Raw genomic sequence first — 17,647 nt, forward strand, 5'->3', positions numbered from 1 at the left:
TGGCAGCTTGATTCTGAGCAGCTCCGAAGCCTGTGCTCTTTCCACTGTGCTGGGCTGCCCTCCTCAACAGGGAGTCATTTGTTGTCTTGGCCAATTACATAAGCTTTGTTGGGGCCTTCACGCTGATTGTCTGCACTGTGTTCCAGCTGAAGCACCACTGTGTAAAGAATCCATCCGACCTATGCAACGTTAATGTGAGCGGCCTGAATTTCTCCAAGGTAAGGCCAGCCAGCAAAGATGTGATTGGGATGAGCCAGACCTGAGGTAGCTCCTGGCTGTTGGACCATTGTACTTCGAGTCCCTGGGGACTGGGAATCTGGTCATAGGAACGGGGAGGGTCAGACAGGGACTCACTGGGTGGAAACAACATTCACAGACACAATCTTTTGCTATAAATTTGGTGTTGCTATTATCCCATGTGAAGTGAGTTAAAGGAAATAAATAGCCTTATGGAAGTGGTTTGAATATGCATAGAATTTTATTGGGGTATGATTCATTGTATGACACTGAGTTCCCATCAGGAGAGCCTACAGGAGAAATTTCTCTCAGGTTTCAGTGCCAGGAGTGGTAGTGGTTCTCCCAAGACGCTGGTTTGTTCTCAACTCGCAGACTCTGTGACTTATGTAATGAGTCATGTTTCTTTCTTTGCACTGGCTAATAGGTAGCTTGGAGCTAGATTTGTGGCCTACCATTAGCCAGTGTATTGCTATATACCACATATGGCATATATTTTCGGTTTGTAGGCTTTCCATGGCATATAAAGAGAGATTGCTTATATAATGCCACATAGCAGTTAAAATGTATCAACATAAGTAAATCTAAAAAGATCTATGTGTCTCAACACAAGTAAATCTCAAACCCATAGTGTTGAGTGAAGAAGGCAGGTTGCAGAATGATATCTACAGTATGATGGCATTTGATATAAAGTTTTAAAACATGTAAATAACACTATATATGGTTTATGGATACACATACATGTAATACAAGTATAAAACAGGTATGGGAGTGATACTCACCAATTCAGGATAGCTGTTATCTGTGGGAGAGAGGGAGAAGAGTACGATTGGGGATGGATATGTTAGGGGGAGTGGTGGTGTTCAACTCTCTGTAGTGTTCTGTTTCTTTAAGGAAATTTGAAGCAAAGACAGCAAAATATTAGGATTTATTAAAGCTGGATAGTGGTTACACAGGCCTTCAGAGTAACATTCACTATACTTTTCTGAACATTTGAATTATTTCATAATAGAAAAAAAAAAAAGCAGAAAAGACCTTCCTGCCTTTATCAAGTATCTGCTCTTGTTCTTACCCCTTGAGGTCTTTGCTTCTCTTCTGACAGAAGCTCTGGAGCTTCAGCAAGGCCTGCAGGCAGGGAACTAATCTTGTGTTCTTTGAAATGCCTTCTCACAGGCTAAGGAAAAGGACTTCAAGCATTTTAATTCTGTGATTTACATCAATGCCTCAGAAAACCTACTGCCTCTAGGTAAGTTTTCTTCCTGAAAACTACCTTCTGCCTCTTGGCTGTCACAGTCAGTCTCTCGTGTTAGAACTTGCCTGTCAGTCTACCTGTAACTGGCCACGCATCCCTTTTTTTGGAGTGCAGTAGGCTGGGTGAGGGGGAACACACAGACCTGATTCCAGTCCATAGCTGGCACTGCCTACTCAGAACATTTCTCTGTGAGCTCCAGCTTCTCTAACTGTAAATGGAGATAATGCCCTTCCTTTTTTCCTCCCCAAGGCAGGATACCTTGTAGACTCAGATGAGATAAGTACAGTCAGCCCTTCATATCTGTGGATTCCACATCCACAGATTCAACCAAATATAGATGGAAAATATTTGAAAAAAAATTCCAGAAAGTTCCAAAAAGCAAAACTTGAGTTTGCCATGCACTGGCAACTACTTATGTAGCATATACATTGTATTTACAACTATTTACAGAGCATTTACATTATGTTAGGTATCACTGGTAACCTAGAGATCATTTAAAGTATACAGGAGGCTGGGCACAGGTTATATGCAAACACTGCATCATTTTATACAGGGGACTTGAACATCTATGATTTTGGTGTCCATGGTGGTGATGCAGGATGTTGGTGGAGGTGGGGGTTAGGGTGGGAGCGGTGGACCCAATCCCCTGCAGATACCAAGGGACTGCATGTAAGAAATTGTTAAGTCCCTGAAAGCTCCTGTAGGACTGTAAAGCCTTCTTGTTTATTCAGCAGATCCACAGCGACCCCTGCTGGGTGTCAGGACTATATGACTGCTTGGCTTTTAGAAATCAGTGTGTCCAGTTCCTGTTCTGGTGAGCTCAGTTATAGCAGGGTATACGGTCAGTGCCATGATAGAGGGAATCAGAAAATCAACCAGGCCATCAACCGGGCCTAGAGTGTCAGAGGAAACTTCTGAGAAGAAGAGTATGTAGGCTGAGACCCAAAACACGAATAGGAGTGACTCAGGAATTAGAAGGTGAGAAGGCATTTCAGGCCAACAGAGCAGATGTGGGCTGGCAGTGCCTGATCAGGGGCCCTGACGAAGCTTTGTATGTGTGCAGGGCATATAGGTAGGGGAGGATGGAGACTAGAAAGGTGGGCAAGGACTATATTATCAGGGGCCCTGGATGACTTGGACTTAATCCTGCAGGCAAAAGAGAGCCTTAGAAGGCTTTGAAATAGAGAGGCTCAGTGGTGGCTGTGAGGAACGTGGATTATAAGATGGAAGCCAGGAAACCTGGAAGATGGTTTCATTTTTCCAGGAGAGAGGAGGTGAGGCCTCAACCAGGGCTGTGGCAATAAGGGTAGAGGGGATTGAGAAAGAGAGAGATTCAAGAGGAGGTAGAAATAACCAGACTTGGTAACTAATGGGCATGTAGAGAAAGGGAGGAACCAAGAGGATTTACTGAAACAGACAGCACTACAGGAGAGGCGGGTTTAGGGAGAAATAAGATGAATTCAGTTTTGAATGCATTGAGGTTGAGGGGTGTTTTTAGAAGCATGTGACGAAGTCCCTGACCTTGAGGAAACAGCATGGTCTGTCAGGAGCATGGGCTTGAAAAACAGGCAGCAGGCATATGAAAAGATGCTCATCCTCACTAGTAAATAACAGCATCAAAGTACTATTTTCTGCCTATCAAATATTGACAAAAATGAGAAGGACTGATGACTGCCAGCATTGGTAGGGAAATGGGTACTCTCATAATCAAGTGTAATAAATTGGTGCAACATCTTTGGAAGGTAGTTTGGCGATGTCTCTTAACATAGTCTAGTAGTTCCACTCCCAGGAGTTTATTCTACAGAAACACACTTGTACAAGGATGTTCATTGGAAACATCCCGAAAGCACATCTTTCTATTAGGCTCTACAGAACATTCCAGCTCACAAAACCACCATAGGCTACACTTGACACCAGGTTCTCTTAGAAGGCTCTTGAGTAATTCCACACAGTATGCCAGCGGCACAGTGTCAGCAGTTCCTCTTCAGTGGAATCCTCACTGCAGTTCATGAGCAGTTCATGTAGCTGTTCATGTAGCCATCCATGAGCCATTCTCTGTGGCCCCTAGCTCAGATCCAAAACAATGAAACTCTCATTGGGTGGATGCAGGCGCCACTCTGGCTTAGAAACCTTGTTCCCCATGGGATCAGATAGCTGTTGTAACTCCATAGACATGGCTCCCAGAGTTCCTGCAAAGGACATGTCCAGTTATAGGCATCACCACACACACAGAAGCCCAAAGTTATGGTGCCCCCTTGAGATAGTTATAGTTCATTTATAGTTTCTCTTGGTCCAGATGTGGTTTACTAACCTGGGGTCATTTTTAGCATAGCAATATTGCCTAATAACACAGTGACCATACCATTTGTTTCATGTTACCAAGGGAAGAAGGCTAGAAAGTTAACCCAAGGTCCAGTTCTCAAGAAGAAAGGGAAGAGTGTTTTTAACCTTTTATCCAGATAATCTAGCGACTATCACTAGGGGAATGGTTAACTAAAATAGGGTATGTCTATACAACAGAACATAATTCAGACATTATGCAGATCTATATGTTTTGACTTGGAACAATCTTTAAGTCATATTGTTAAGGGAAAAAAGCAAGTCACAGTACAACGTGTGTAGTATGATTCCCTTTTTGTAAAAAACGTGTGTGTGTGTGTGTGTGTGTCAGTATATACATGAGAAAAAGTCTGGGGTATTATACATGAAGCTTTGAATAGTTACCTCTAGGTGTTGAGATTAAAGGGAACTTTTATGTTTTTTAAAGCTTTTTGCTGGGAATGTTTCACTTTTATAACCAGAAATAATAAAGATCATTTTTTAAATGGGCTTTGGAATTAATCTTAGATTCAGTTCTTGGCCCTTCCACTTACCAGCAGTTCTGTTTCTAGCAAATCACCTAGCTTAGCTAAGCCTTGGTTTCTTCAGCTGTGGAATGGAAGTAGTAATCCCTATTTTTCAGGGTTTTTAGAGATTTAGTGTCCATGTATGTAAAGCACTTTACACAGTGTCTGGCCTAATGCAGTGGGAACCCAGTAAATGACCACTGTTAATATCTTTCTCTTATGTCCTTCACAAGCTACCGTTTCTCTCTTTCTCCTCCCCCTGTAGAGGCATTTCACACATTTCCAGTCTTAAAGGAACTGGAGCTCGCATTTAATGGCATCAAAACAGTCTACGTGCAGTATGGAGACTTTAAGTTCTTGGAAGTAAGTTGGAGGTAGGGAGGTTTTGGTGCCCACCTGTATCCCTGTAAGGAATGGGTGTAAGGAGTCTACTGATTAAAACTGTTGGGAAGGGGCTCTCTGGACCTTTATAGCCACCTTGCTTCAGGGTGTTCCTCTGGGGCGGGTGGTAGAGTTGGTGATGGTGATAAGGGAGTGGGGTTGGTGGAGGTGGTGGCCAGTGGGTGAGAATATATTATTATACTTATGGCCACAGGGCATGGTCTTGGAAAATAAATGCCAAAGGTCATGTCCAAAGGAGTCTGTGCAGAGGAGTGATTTTGAATAGAGTACTATAGGAAGGAGAATTTGAGGGGAGATGTGGATTCAGTGGGGGTTGAGCCATGGAGGTTAAGTGCTAGGCACAGCAAATTGGACCAGCTGAACTAGAGGCGTTATGGACCAATTCCAGAGACCCATCCTGGTATGAGTGAGCCAGATTGGTTCTAATGAGCTCAGATAAGGTTATGGGCCATAGGCCCAGGGATGAGTGTGAAATAAAGTAGGGCTGCTATAAGTTCTATAGCAGACTCTTGACATTTGTACATCCACAGCTGTTTTGTATTCACAGATACAAAAAACTTTGTTTGCACTCTTGGCTGTCTCCTAAATTAAATTTCCCATCGTCACGCATTTTCTATACATGTTCTCATACTTCAAGTTAATTACCTCTTTAACATCCATGAAAACTTTAGGATCATTTTTCGCAAAGAAACAAAGCTTTTGTCACCATCCGGGAGTCTGCATACATGGAGAGTAGAGAACAGTAGAGCTGGCTTGAGGTGTGGGGTGGGCATCTGGCCAGGCTCACTCACTAAGTAATGGGCTCTTCCCCACATGTTGGCCTTCTAGAAGAGCTTCAGAGTCACACCTCAGTGAAATGTCTGCATGTCATGAGCCTTGGGGTTTACCCCAAAGAGCTGGTAACTTAAATTATTTAATCTACAAACATCAAGAGTCGGCCATTCTTCATAAAAACCTCATTTAACCTGGTTTGGCCAGAGAGAGACCTTCCACAAAACTGAACTTTTAAGAGTTGATGCCCTTTACATGCCAACGTTTTAAGAAGTTTTAACCGCTTGGGATGGTGATCTTCCTAAAATGGATTATAAGTCCTTGCATTTTTAAAGCATGCTATACTGAATGTCATGGTACCTTTTCTCCGTGGTTTCCAGCCATATTGAGGATAACAGTGCTTTACTACGATTTCTGACAGGAGTGGTCCTCATGCTTATCCAGGAAGCAAAGCTCTTGAAGGTCCAATAATACAGGGAGAGGGAGAGAGTAAATTTACAACAACTGATGCAATTTTGTGCTGGGTTAAAAACACTTTATACCAGAGTTTATTATAGACAGTGGGAAACTGGTTCCAGATGCTCTAGAGATACAGGGAGCCACTTCCCTCACCTACAGCCCTGGGAGCTTATTATTATAAGCTTCCATTAATTTTTTATTTTGCTTTTTAAAAAAGTAGTTACTGCGCTTCTGTATATCATGCATTGTGCCAGGCATCCTAGCTTCCTTACCCTTACCATTTCAAACCCCTACTTCAGGTCCCAGTGGGCCACAGGGAGGGGACATGACTACAGGCTCTGACCCCACAGCTGACTTACTGGTTGGTCATAATTGACTTTTGGGAGGCCCTACTTCATAGTTTGATAACAACTGATGAAGATTATTTATCCAGCAGACCAGCCCTACCCAAGGGAATTTATTTACATAAGAGAGCAGACCAAAGTCAAGATGCAGAACATAAATGAGAAGAGGAAATCTCCTGGCCAATCATTTGTTTTCATCTCTCTGTGGTTTGAAAGGGCTCTCTAAGAAAAAGGATAAACCTGTCAGATGTCCTGAATTTGCAGCTCATGGCAGTGCATACTTTGATGTGTAATAAAACTTGATGTGACTCCCCAGATGCAGCATCCAAGTTAGGAATCTTCTGTCCTTGTTTGCCAGAAAGGCTGTCACCCAGAGTAGAACTCTTCAGGAGTCAGTTTAGGAAAACAGCTTTGTCATGATTTGATTCTCTGCATACGGGCTTGAAAAAGAGTCAGCTGGAGCTCTGCCCTGAAAGTCAGGAGACCTCATTTCTAGTCTTGGTCTGCCACTACTTTGCCATACCTCCTCAGCCAAATAACTTACCTCTCTGGAACTTAAGTTTCCCCCTCTGTAAATTCTGGGCCAGCTGTGAAATTCTGCAACCTGCAGTTCTAAGACTATTTGTTTCTTTGAGCTGCCCTTACTTCCATAGAAAGCAGATTTGGACCTGACATGAAATAGCCAAAGCAGCCAGAGCAAGGGTCAGCAAACTTCTTCGGTAGGAGGCCAGACAGTGAATATTCTAGACTTTGCGGCCCGTACGGTTATAACTAGTCATAACTGTCATAACTAGTCCACTCTACTGTTGTAGAAGGAAAGCATTTGTAGACAATATGTAAGCCAAGGGGCAGGGCTCTGTTCCCATAAAACTTTATGATGCTGAAATTTGAATTTTACATAATTTTCATACAATGTTATTCTTTCTGTGCTTTTTTCCTAACCATTTTAAAATGTACAAAGCATTCTTAGCTCACAGGCCAGACAAAACAGGCAGCAGGCTGGATTTGGCTTACAGGCCTTTGTTTGCCAATTTCTGAGCTAGAACACTGATGGAACAGCTCAGTATGGTTGGAATAGAGTGAGACACCATAGAGTGTGGCGATACATGAGCCTGGCGAGGTAACGGAAGAGAGACTGTAGAGAGCCGTAGAGGGACTTTGAATCTTATTCTGTGGATAATAGGGGTCCATTGAAGGATTTGGAACTGAGGAGTAATAGGGTCTGAACTGTATTTTAGAAAAACCACTGTGGCGTGGCTCCTGTATAAAGAATGGATTGGAAGGAACAAGTATGAGAGATATTAAGGAGGTAGAATCCATTGCTGACTGTCCACATATGTGTATGAAGGAGAGAATGATCCCCATCTTTATCTATGTTTATCCAAGCCAGCTTTCCAGGCCTTCATCCTTGAAGGCTTCTCTCTCTGCCCCTGCCAAGTGGGATCACCCATTTGTGTGAACTCTCAAAACTTGGAATTTACTGATGGCAGCATGAACTCGGCATTCCTTTGGTGCTGGGCATCTCTCATGGCCTGTGCAGTCCTATCAAGCCCTCTGTATACCATGGACTCTAGTCATACCCAAACCATTTGCGGTTCTCAGAATAAGAAAGGCTGCCTCCTGGCTTCTATACATGCCACTTGCTGTGCTGTATGTCTTTTAGCCCTTAACAATTTGGTGAATACCGACTAGTCTCTGAGGACAGCTTAAGCATCACTTGCTCCATGAAGCCCATCTGGACCTCCTGGTAGAGCTCAAACATCTGTCCCAGCAGCATTGCTACTTAATAGACACATATATGTATCTAGCTGCCCAACTAGGCTGTGAGCTCACACAGCGCAGGGACTGGTTCAAAGTAAGCCTTCAGTATAGGGGCCTTGAATGAAGGGATTGTGATAACCATGACAGACAACATTAAGCACTTACGGTGCACTAGGCTTCATGCTAAAGGCTTTACCTACATAATTCCTCACAAAAATCCATTATTATTTCCACTTTATAGATAAGGAAGCTTGATTAAGTATTGATAATTTGCCCAAGTTCACACAATTAGCCAGGACTTAAACCCAGGTCTACAGAGCCTGTCAATTAAGTACTAAAGTGGAGTATCAAACCCAGTCCTCCTCCAGCAATGACCTGCAGTCAGTTGTGTATGTGTGACTGACTGTGTTTCACTGAAGTGGCGGACCAGAAACCTTGTCCCTGCACCAGTGAGATAAGATGCAGAAACTGGCCCCATTCAGTAGGCGTCTATGGGTGTGTGTTGGTGGAGGTATTACCGAGTACTGCTTGCCACACAGCAGGCCAATAAATTGAGAGATAAGGTGTTGGGGCAAGGAATAGCAACTTTATTTGGAAAGCCAACAGACCAAGAAGATGATGGACTAGTGTCCCAAAGAACCATCTTGCCTGAGTTAGAATTCAGGCTTCTTTTATACTAAAAGAGGAGGGAGTAAAGTCTAACATTTCCTGGTTCTGGTCAGCCTCCGGAGGGGATGTGTTAATTTCTTCCTTCCTGCAGTCATTCACAGGTGGGCCTGGTCAGGATATTTCCTGTGAGATAAACAAAGGTATTTTAGCTTAATGCTCATTACCTGGGAGATGGGGTCCCCAGAGATGGGCCATTATGTATAATTTAAGCTTATAGGCAACATTCCTTTAGTGATTAACTTGTAATAGAGTACAAAGGTTCTTCCCTATTACAGAGGGAGAGGGAAGGGAGCAGACTTGTACATAAGAGCTAAAGTGAGTGTCCAGAGAGGCTCTTCTAGAAGAGGGAGACCAGAGACTGGGGTGATATAATTTATCACAGTTGCCTTTGTCTTTGCAGAGAGAAACTCATTTTCCTGACTGGTCTCTTAACTCAAGTCACCTATCTCATGAATCTAAGTGGCTAGTTAGAAGGTGCTTTATGATGAGGTGTCAGTTTGGGTCATTGTCCTAATAAGCCAGTTCATTTCAGCTGGTTTTTTAATGTGCACCTACTATGTGCCAGGTGCTATGCTAGATTATAAGGATACATTGATACAGTGACAAGGTGCTTCACCTCAGAGAGTTTATAGCCTAGTCCACCACTGTGTGCCAGGACCTGCTCAGCACATCCATGTACCAGTACCCTATTCCCCAGGCTTATATCCAGTTATAACAGTTACCTGGCTGACTGTGAGAAATAACCTCAGAACAGTCTAGATAAAGCACTCAAAGTCAGAGGAGGGAGAGATTCCATCTGGCTGGGGAATTAAGAAAGGTTTTATAAGGAGGCAGCTTTTGAGCTGGCCTTTTAGGGCTTGGATTCAGATACATGGAGAAAGGGCATTCCTGAGTGAAAAGCTCAAGCAAAGATCTCTATGTGGGGTGCGGCAAGGAATGAGGAGCAGTCACTTTGGCCAGCACCACGGGGTAAACAGAGGCTTGCAGTATGGGGGCTGAGGCTGGCAAATAGGTTGGACATAGTAGAATGACTCTAATAGACCTTGAAAGTTAATCCTGAGAGTCAAGAGGGTTTTAGCCTGTGGGCGATAGGCCCTCCTGGAAGGTTATAAAAAAAAAAAGTAGCCAGCTCCCACCTCATGTATGAGCATCATTGTCACGAGTAGTACTTATGTTTCCCCATCTTATATCTTTGCGCAATAGTTCCTGGACCTTTCCTTCAACAGCCTGACTGAGGAGGCCATCTGTGATCTGGGGATTCTGCCACACCTCCGTGTCCTGCTCCTCACAGGCAATGGGCTCACCTCCCTGCCACCCAATTTGGCTGTCGCAGAGCAGTAAGTTCTACATCCCGGAGTCTGTCCCATGTGTTTCCCTCCTGAGCCTTTGTCTGGGTACATGTGTCCAAAGAAATAGTCCAAAGCAGCTCAAAAGGTCTGTAAGGACAGGCTGTGAGTGCTCAAAGCAGGTAGAATGCCACCTACTGAAGCTCCCAGAAAAGGCACTGGTGAGAACAGAGCCCCAAAGCTTCAGGAGGCCTCAGCTGGGTGTCCCACATTCCTCTGTGCTATTAGGAGAGACACCGGTGTCTGGAGAGTCACTTCCCTCCCTCTGATTGGTCACTGGTAAGTTGTGGATATTGCTCTTGCCAGACTATTCCCCTTCAGGAACCCTATAAATAAGCTTTGCATATTCCCATTCTGCACATTTGCTGAGCCATGCCTTCTGGCCAGAAGGTACTGGTCCTTCCTCACTTAATAATAGCAATGAGTCTGTCATACAGAGTGAAGTAAGTCAGAAAGAGAAAAACAAATCCCGTATGCTAACACATATATATGGAATCTAAAAAAAAAAAAGGTTCTGAAGAACCTAGGGGCAGGACAGGAATAAAGACACAGACGTAGAGAATGGACTTGAGGACATGGGGAGGGGGAAGAGTAAGCTGGGATGAAGAGCGAGGGTGGCATGGACATATATACCAAAATATAAAATACCAAATATAAAATAGATAGCTAGTGGGAAGCAGCCACATAGCACAGGGAGATCACCTCAGTGCTTTGTGTCCACCTAGAGAGGTTGGGTAGGGAGGGTGGGAGGGAGACGCAATAGAGAGGGGATATGGGGATGTATGTATATGCATAGCTGATTCACTTTGTTATACAGCAGAAACTAACACAACATTGTAAAGCAATTATACTCCAGTAAAGATGTAAAACAAAAAACAAAAAACAAAAACAAGTAAGATATAAGGATGTAATGTACAGCACAGAGAAAATAGCCAATATTGTATAATAACTTTATGTGGAGTATAATTTATAAAAATATCAAATCACTATGTTGTACACCTGAAACTAATACAATAGTGTAACTATACTTCACTAAAAATTAAAATTAAAAAAAAAAACAATACATATGTAATGCTTACTATGTGTCAGACACTCTTCTGTCACCCTAAACATATACTAACTCATTTAATCCTCACAACCCTGAGGTAACTGCTCTATTATTATCCGCATTTTATAGATGAGGAAATTGAGGCACAGGGAGGTTACAGAACTCAACCAGAGTTACAAAGCTAATAAGTGGCAGAGCCAGAATTTGAACCAAGTCCATCTGACTCCAGAGACCCTGCTTATGACCATTACATTCTCTTCTTATATAGATTCTGTACATATTCTGAGGGCTATCTCAGACCGTCCTCTTTTCCCTATGAGAAGCCTTCCCATATTAACCATTTGTAAGTGTACAGTTCAGTGACATTAAGTACATTCACATTGTTGTGCAGCCATCACCATCATCCTGCTCCAAAACTCTGTTCATCTTGCAAAGATTCCATTAACTTTGACTGATGGATATGACCCTTTTAAGAAGAACACCAGAGAAGCAAGAAGAACTACAGTCCTGCAGCCTGTGGAACAAAAACCACATTCACAGAAAGATAGACAAGATGAAAAGGCAGAGGGCTATGTACCAGATGAAGGAACAAGATAAAACCCCAGAAAAACAACTAAATGTAGTGGAGATAGGCAACCTTCCAGAAAGAATTCAGAATAATAATAGTGAAGATGATCCAGGACCTCTGAAAAAGAATGGAGGCAAAGATTGAGAAGATGCAAGAAATGTTTAACAAAGACCTAGAATTAAAGAACAAACAGAGATGAACAATACAATAACTGAAATGAAAACTACACTAGAAGGAATCAATAGCAGAATAACTGAGGCAGAAGAACGGATAAGTGACCTGGAAGACAGAATGGTGGAATTCACTGCTGCATAACAGAATCAAGAAAAAAGAATGAAAAGAAATGAAGACAGCCTAAGAGACCTCTGGGACAACATTAAATGCAACAACATTCACATTATAGGGGTCCCAGAAGGAGAAGAGAGAGAGAAAGGACCCAGGAAAATATTTGAAGAGATTATAGTCAAAAACTTCCCTAACATGGGAAAGGAAATAGCCACCCAAGTCCAGGAAGCGTATCTAGTTCCATACAGGATAAACCCAAGGAGAAACACACCAAGACACATAGAAATCAAATTGGCAAAAATTAAAGACAAAGAAAAATTATTGAAAGCAGCAAGGGAAAAAAGACAAATAACATACAAGGGAACTCCCATAAAGTTAACAGCTGATTTCTCAGCAGAAACTCTACAAGCTTCTAGGGAGTGGCATGATATACTTAAAGTGATGAAAGGGAAGAACCTACAACCAAGATTACTCTACCCGTCAAGGATCTCATTCAGATTTGATGGAGAAATCAAAAGCTTTACAGACAAGCAAAAGCTAAGAGAATTCAGCACCACCAAACCAACTCTACAACAAATGCTACAGGAACTTCTCTAAGTGGGGAACATAAAAGAAGAAAAAGACCCACAAAAACAAACCCCAAACAATTAAGAAAATGGTCACAGGAACATACATATCGATAATTACCTTAAATGTGAATGGATTAAATGCTCCAACCAAGAGACACAGGCTTGTTGAATGGATACAAAAACAAGACCCATCTATATGCTGTCTACAAGAGACCCACTTCAGAAGTAGGGACACATACAGACTGAAAGTGAGGGGATGGAAAAAGATATTCCATGCAAATGGAAATCAAAAGAAAGCTGGAGTAGCAATACTCAGATAAAATAGACTTTAAAATAAAGAATGTTACAAGAGACAAGGAAGGACACTACATAATGATCAAGGGATCAATCCAAGAAGAAGATATAACAGTTATATATGCACCCAACATAGGAGTACCTCAATACATAAGGCAACTGCTAACAGCTATAAAAGAGGAAATCAACAGTAACAAAATAATAGTGCAGGACTTTAACACCTCACTTACACCAATGGACAGATCATCCAAAATGAAAATAAATAAGGTAACAGAAGCTTTAAATTTATTTTTATTTTATTTATTTTATTTTTGGCTGCATTGGGTCTTCATTGCTGCACACGGGCTTTCTCTAGTTGCGGTGAGCATGTGCTACTCTTCATTGCGGTGTGCAGGCTTCTCATTGCAGTGGCTTCTCTTGTTGTGGAGCACAGGCTCTAGGCATGCAGGCTTCAGTAGTTGTGGCACACGGGCTTCCGTAGTTATGGCTTGCGGGCTCTAGAGCGCAGGCTCAGTAGTTGTGGCTCGCGGGCTCTAGAGCACAGGCTCAGTAGTTGTGGCTCATGGGCTTAGTTGCTCCGTGGCATGTGGGATCTTCCTGGACCAGTGCTCGAACCCGTGTCCCCTGCATTGGCAGGCGGATTCTTAACCACTCCACCAGCAGGGAAGCCCAGAAACAGAAGCTTTAAATGACACAATAGACCAGATAGACTTAATTGATATTTATAGGACATTCCACCCAAAAACAGCAGATTACACTTCTCAAGTGCACACAGAACATTCTCCAGGATAGATCACATCTTGGGTCACAAATCAAGCCTCAGTAAAATTTAAGAAAATTGAAATCATATCAAGCATCTTTTCTGACCACAATGCTATAAGATTAGAAATGAATTACAGGGGAAAAAAAACGTAAAAAGCACAAATACATGGAGGCTAAACAATACATTACTAAATAACCAAGAGATCACTGAAGAAATCAAAGAGGAAATCAGAAAAATACCTAGAGACAAATGACAATGAAAACACGATGATCCAAAACCTATGGGATACAGCAAAAACAGTTCTAAGAGGGAAGTTTATAGCTATACAACCTTACCTCAAGAAACAAGAAAGGGCTTCCCTGGTGGTGCAGTGGTTGAGAATCCGCCTGCCAATGCAGGGGACATGGGTTCGTGCCCCGGTCCGGGAAGATCCCACATGCCGCGGAGCGGCCGGGCCCGTGAGCCGTGGCCACTGAGCCTGTGCTTCCGGAGCCTGCACTCCGCAACAGGAAAGGCCACAACAGTGTGAGGCTCGCGTACCGAAAAAAAAAAAAAAGAAAAAAGAAAAATCTCAAACAATCTAACCTTACACCTAAAGGAACTAGAGAAAGAGGAACAAACAAAACCCAAAGTTAGCAGAAGGAAAGAAATCATAAAGATCAGAGCAGAAATAAATGAAACAGAAACAAAGAAAATAGCAAAGATCAATAAAACTAAAAGCTTATTCTTTGAAAAGATAAACAAAATTGATAAACGATTAGCCAGACTCATCAAGAAAAAGAGCGAGAGAACTCAAATCAATAAAATTAGAAATGAAAGAGAAGTTACAACAGACACAGCAGAAATACAAAACATCTTTAGAGACTACTACAAGCAACTCTATGCCAACAAAATGGACAACCTGGAAGAAATGGACAAATTCTTAGAAAGGTATAACCTTCCAAGACTGAACCAGGAAGACATAGAAAATATGAACAGAGCATTCACAAGTAATGAAATTGAAACTGTGATTAAAAATCTTCCAACGGACGAAAGTCCAGGACCAGATGGCTTCACAGGTGAATTCTATCAAACATTTAGAGAAGAGCTAACACCCATCCTTCTCAAACTCTTCCAAAAAATTGCAGAGGAAGGAACAGTCCCAAACTCATTCTATGAGGCCACTATCACCCTGATACCAAAACCAGACAAAGAGACTACAGAAAAAGAAAATTGTAGACCTATATCCCTGATCAATATAGATGCAAAAATCCTCAACAAAATATGAGGAAACAGAATCCAACAACACAATTTTTTTTTTTTCGGTATGCGGGCCTCTCACTGTTGTGGCCTCTCCCGTTGTGGAACACAGGCTCCGGACGCGCAGGCCCAGTGGCCATGGCTCACGGGCTCAGTTGCTCCACGGCATGTGGGATCTTCCCGGACCAGGGCACGAACCCATGTCTCCTGCATCGGCAGGCGGATTATCAACCGCTGCGCCACCAGGGAAGCCCCAACAACACATTAAAAGGATCATACACCATGATCAAGTGGGATTTATCCCAGGGATGCAAGGATTCTTCAATATATGCAAATCAATCAATGTGATACACCATAGTAACAAATTGAAGAATAAAAACCATATGATCATCTCAATAGATGCAGAAAAAGCTTTTGACAAAATTCAACACTCTCCAGAAAATGGGCATAGAAGGATGAAAACTCTCCAGAAAGTGGGCATAGAGGGAACCTATCTCAACATAATAAAGGCCATATATGATAAACCCACAGCAAACATCATTCTCAATGGTGAAAAATTGAAAGCATTTCCTGTAAGATCAGGAACAAGACAAGGATGTCCACTCTCACCACTATTATTCAGCATAGTTTTGGAAGTCCTAGCCATGGCAATGAGAGAAGAAAAAGAAATAAAAGGAATACAAATTGGAAGAGAAGAAGTAAAACTCTCACTGTTTGCAGATGACATGATACTATACATAGAGAATCCTAAAGATGCTGCCAGAAAACTACTAGAGCTAATCAATGAATTGGTAAAGTTGCAGGATACTAAATGAATGGACAGAAATCTCTTGCATTCCTATACACTAATGATGAACAATCTGAAAGAGAAATTAAGGAAACACTCCCATTTACCATTGCAACAAAAAGAATAAAATACCTGGGAATAAACCTACCTAGGTTGACAAAAGACCTGTATGCAGAAAACTGTAAGACACTGATGAAAGAAATTAAAGATGTTAAAAAAAAGAACACCACCAGATAATTCCCTGGATTCCAAACATATTCCTTTTTGCCCTCAAGGTATAGCATTAATCATACCTATTGTTGAAAATCAATATCAGTCACCTAGCCAATATAATACACCTCTGTTTTCCTGCCTGTTGATTCAGTGGAATGAGGAGCCCAAGTGGCCAGTAGTGAACTTAACTTCCAGTTAAGTGGACCTATTCTTGTGTCCCCTGTAAAAGTGTTCCTCCATAGGAAACTAAGACCTCAAGAGCTCAAACCTGCAGGAATTACAAGCTGCAAGTGAATTGTTGTGTATAATTATAAGAGGAGCTGCTTTCGTTTTCATTCATTCATTCCTAGGCCCTTATGCTCTGGTTGTGAGAAAAACAGCATCAGTCTTGGTTGCTAGTTTGTGTGACACTCCACCCTGTAAGTCCACGCCCCAACCTCACAGTGGGTAGTCTGCTAGCTAGTGCAATAAATAAATTGTCAAAAGAGTAACTTGACATTCTATTAGGTGAGCTACTACTGCATGATGGAGTTCATGGTAAAAAATTAAAGTCCATGTCTGTGAGCCCATTATTTATTTATTTATTTTCCTGCTTTCAGTTCTTTTATTTTATTTTATTTTATTTATTTATTTATTTATTTATTTTGTGGTATGCGGGCCTCTCACTGTTGTGGCCTCTCCCGTTGCGGAGCACAGGCTCCGGACGCGCAGGCCTAGCGGCCATGGCTCATGGGCTTAGTTGCTCCGCGGCATGTGGGATCTTCCCGGACCAGGGCACGAACCCGTGTCTCCTGAATCGGCAGGCGGATTCTCAACCACTGCGCCACCAGGGAAGCCCCCTTTTATTTTATTTTAAAAAATTTTTTTTAACGTCTTTATTTGAGTATAACTGTTTTACAATAGTGTGTTAGTTTCTCCTTTACAACAAAGTGAATCAGTTATACATATACATATGTTCCCATATCTCTTCCCTCTTGCATCACCCTCCCTCCCACCCTCCCTATCCCACCCCTCTAGGTGGTCACAAAGCACAGAGGTGAACTCCCTGTGCTGTGCGGCAGCTTCCCACTAGCTATCTAATTTACATTTCGCAGCGTGTATAAGTCCCTGCCACTCTCTTACATCATCGCCGCTTACCCTTCCCCCTCCCCATATCCTCAAGTCCATGCTCTAGTAGGTCTGTGTTTTATTCCTGTCCTACCACTAATCTCTTCATGACATTTTTTTTCTTAGATTCCATATATATGTGTTAGCATACGGTATTTGTTTTTCTCCTTCTGACTGACTTCACTCTGTATGACAGACTCCAGGTCTATCCACCTCATTACAAATAACTCAGTTTCATTTCCTTTTATGGCTGAGTAATATCCCATTGTATATATGTGCCACATCTTCTTTATCCATTCATCTGTTGATGGACATTTAGGTTGCTTCCATGTCCTGGCTATCGTAAATAGAGCTGCAATAAACATTTTGGTACATGACTCTTTGAATTATGGTTTTCTCAGGGTATATGCCCAGTAGTGGGATTGTGGGGTCATATGGTAGTTCTATTTGTAGTTTTTTAAGGAACCTCCATACTGTTTTCCATAGTGGCTGTATCAATTTACATTCCCACCAGCAGTGCAAGAGGGTTCCCTTTTCTCCACACCCTCTCCAGCATTTATTGTTTCTAGAGTTTCTGATGATGGCCAATCTGACCAGTGTGAGATGATATCTCATTGTAGTTTTGATTTGCATTTCTCTAATGATTAAATGATGTTGAGCATTCTTTCATGTGTTTGTTAGCAATCTTTA

General features: G+C 42.2%; 1 protein-coding gene across 28 annotated transcripts in view; it reads left to right on the forward strand.

The window, feature by feature from the left end:
* XRRA1 (X-ray radiation resistance associated 1) overlaps window positions 1–17,647 on the forward strand; it is a 101,387-nt gene that overhangs the window by 13,737 nt on the left and 70,003 nt on the right. For 13 of the 28 annotated variants that reach the window (XM_067038500.1, XM_059070796.2, XM_067038509.1 and 10 more), the window contains 4 exons: window positions 147–218; window positions 1,408–1,480; window positions 4,598–4,695; window positions 9,942–10,075. The exons of 3 other annotated variants lie outside the window; for them this stretch is intronic. Coding sequence is in view for 9 of the 25 variants with exons in the window: in XM_059070796.2 (XP_058926779.1) it covers window positions 147–218; window positions 1,408–1,480; window positions 4,598–4,695; window positions 9,942–10,075 (377 nt within the window). In the remaining 16 variants the exon portion in view is untranslated. The remainder of the gene's footprint in view (window positions 1–146; window positions 219–1,407; window positions 1,481–4,597; window positions 4,696–9,941; window positions 10,076–17,647) is intronic. 12 more of the 28 variants (XM_067038503.1, XM_067038516.1, XM_067038512.1 and 9 more) reach the window with 5 other exon arrangements.

This window comes from Kogia breviceps, chromosome 7 (genome assembly GCF_026419965.1).
Source record: "Kogia breviceps isolate mKogBre1 chromosome 7, mKogBre1 haplotype 1, whole genome shotgun sequence".
Classification (NCBI taxonomy): domain Eukaryota; kingdom Metazoa; phylum Chordata; class Mammalia; order Artiodactyla; family Physeteridae; genus Kogia; species Kogia breviceps.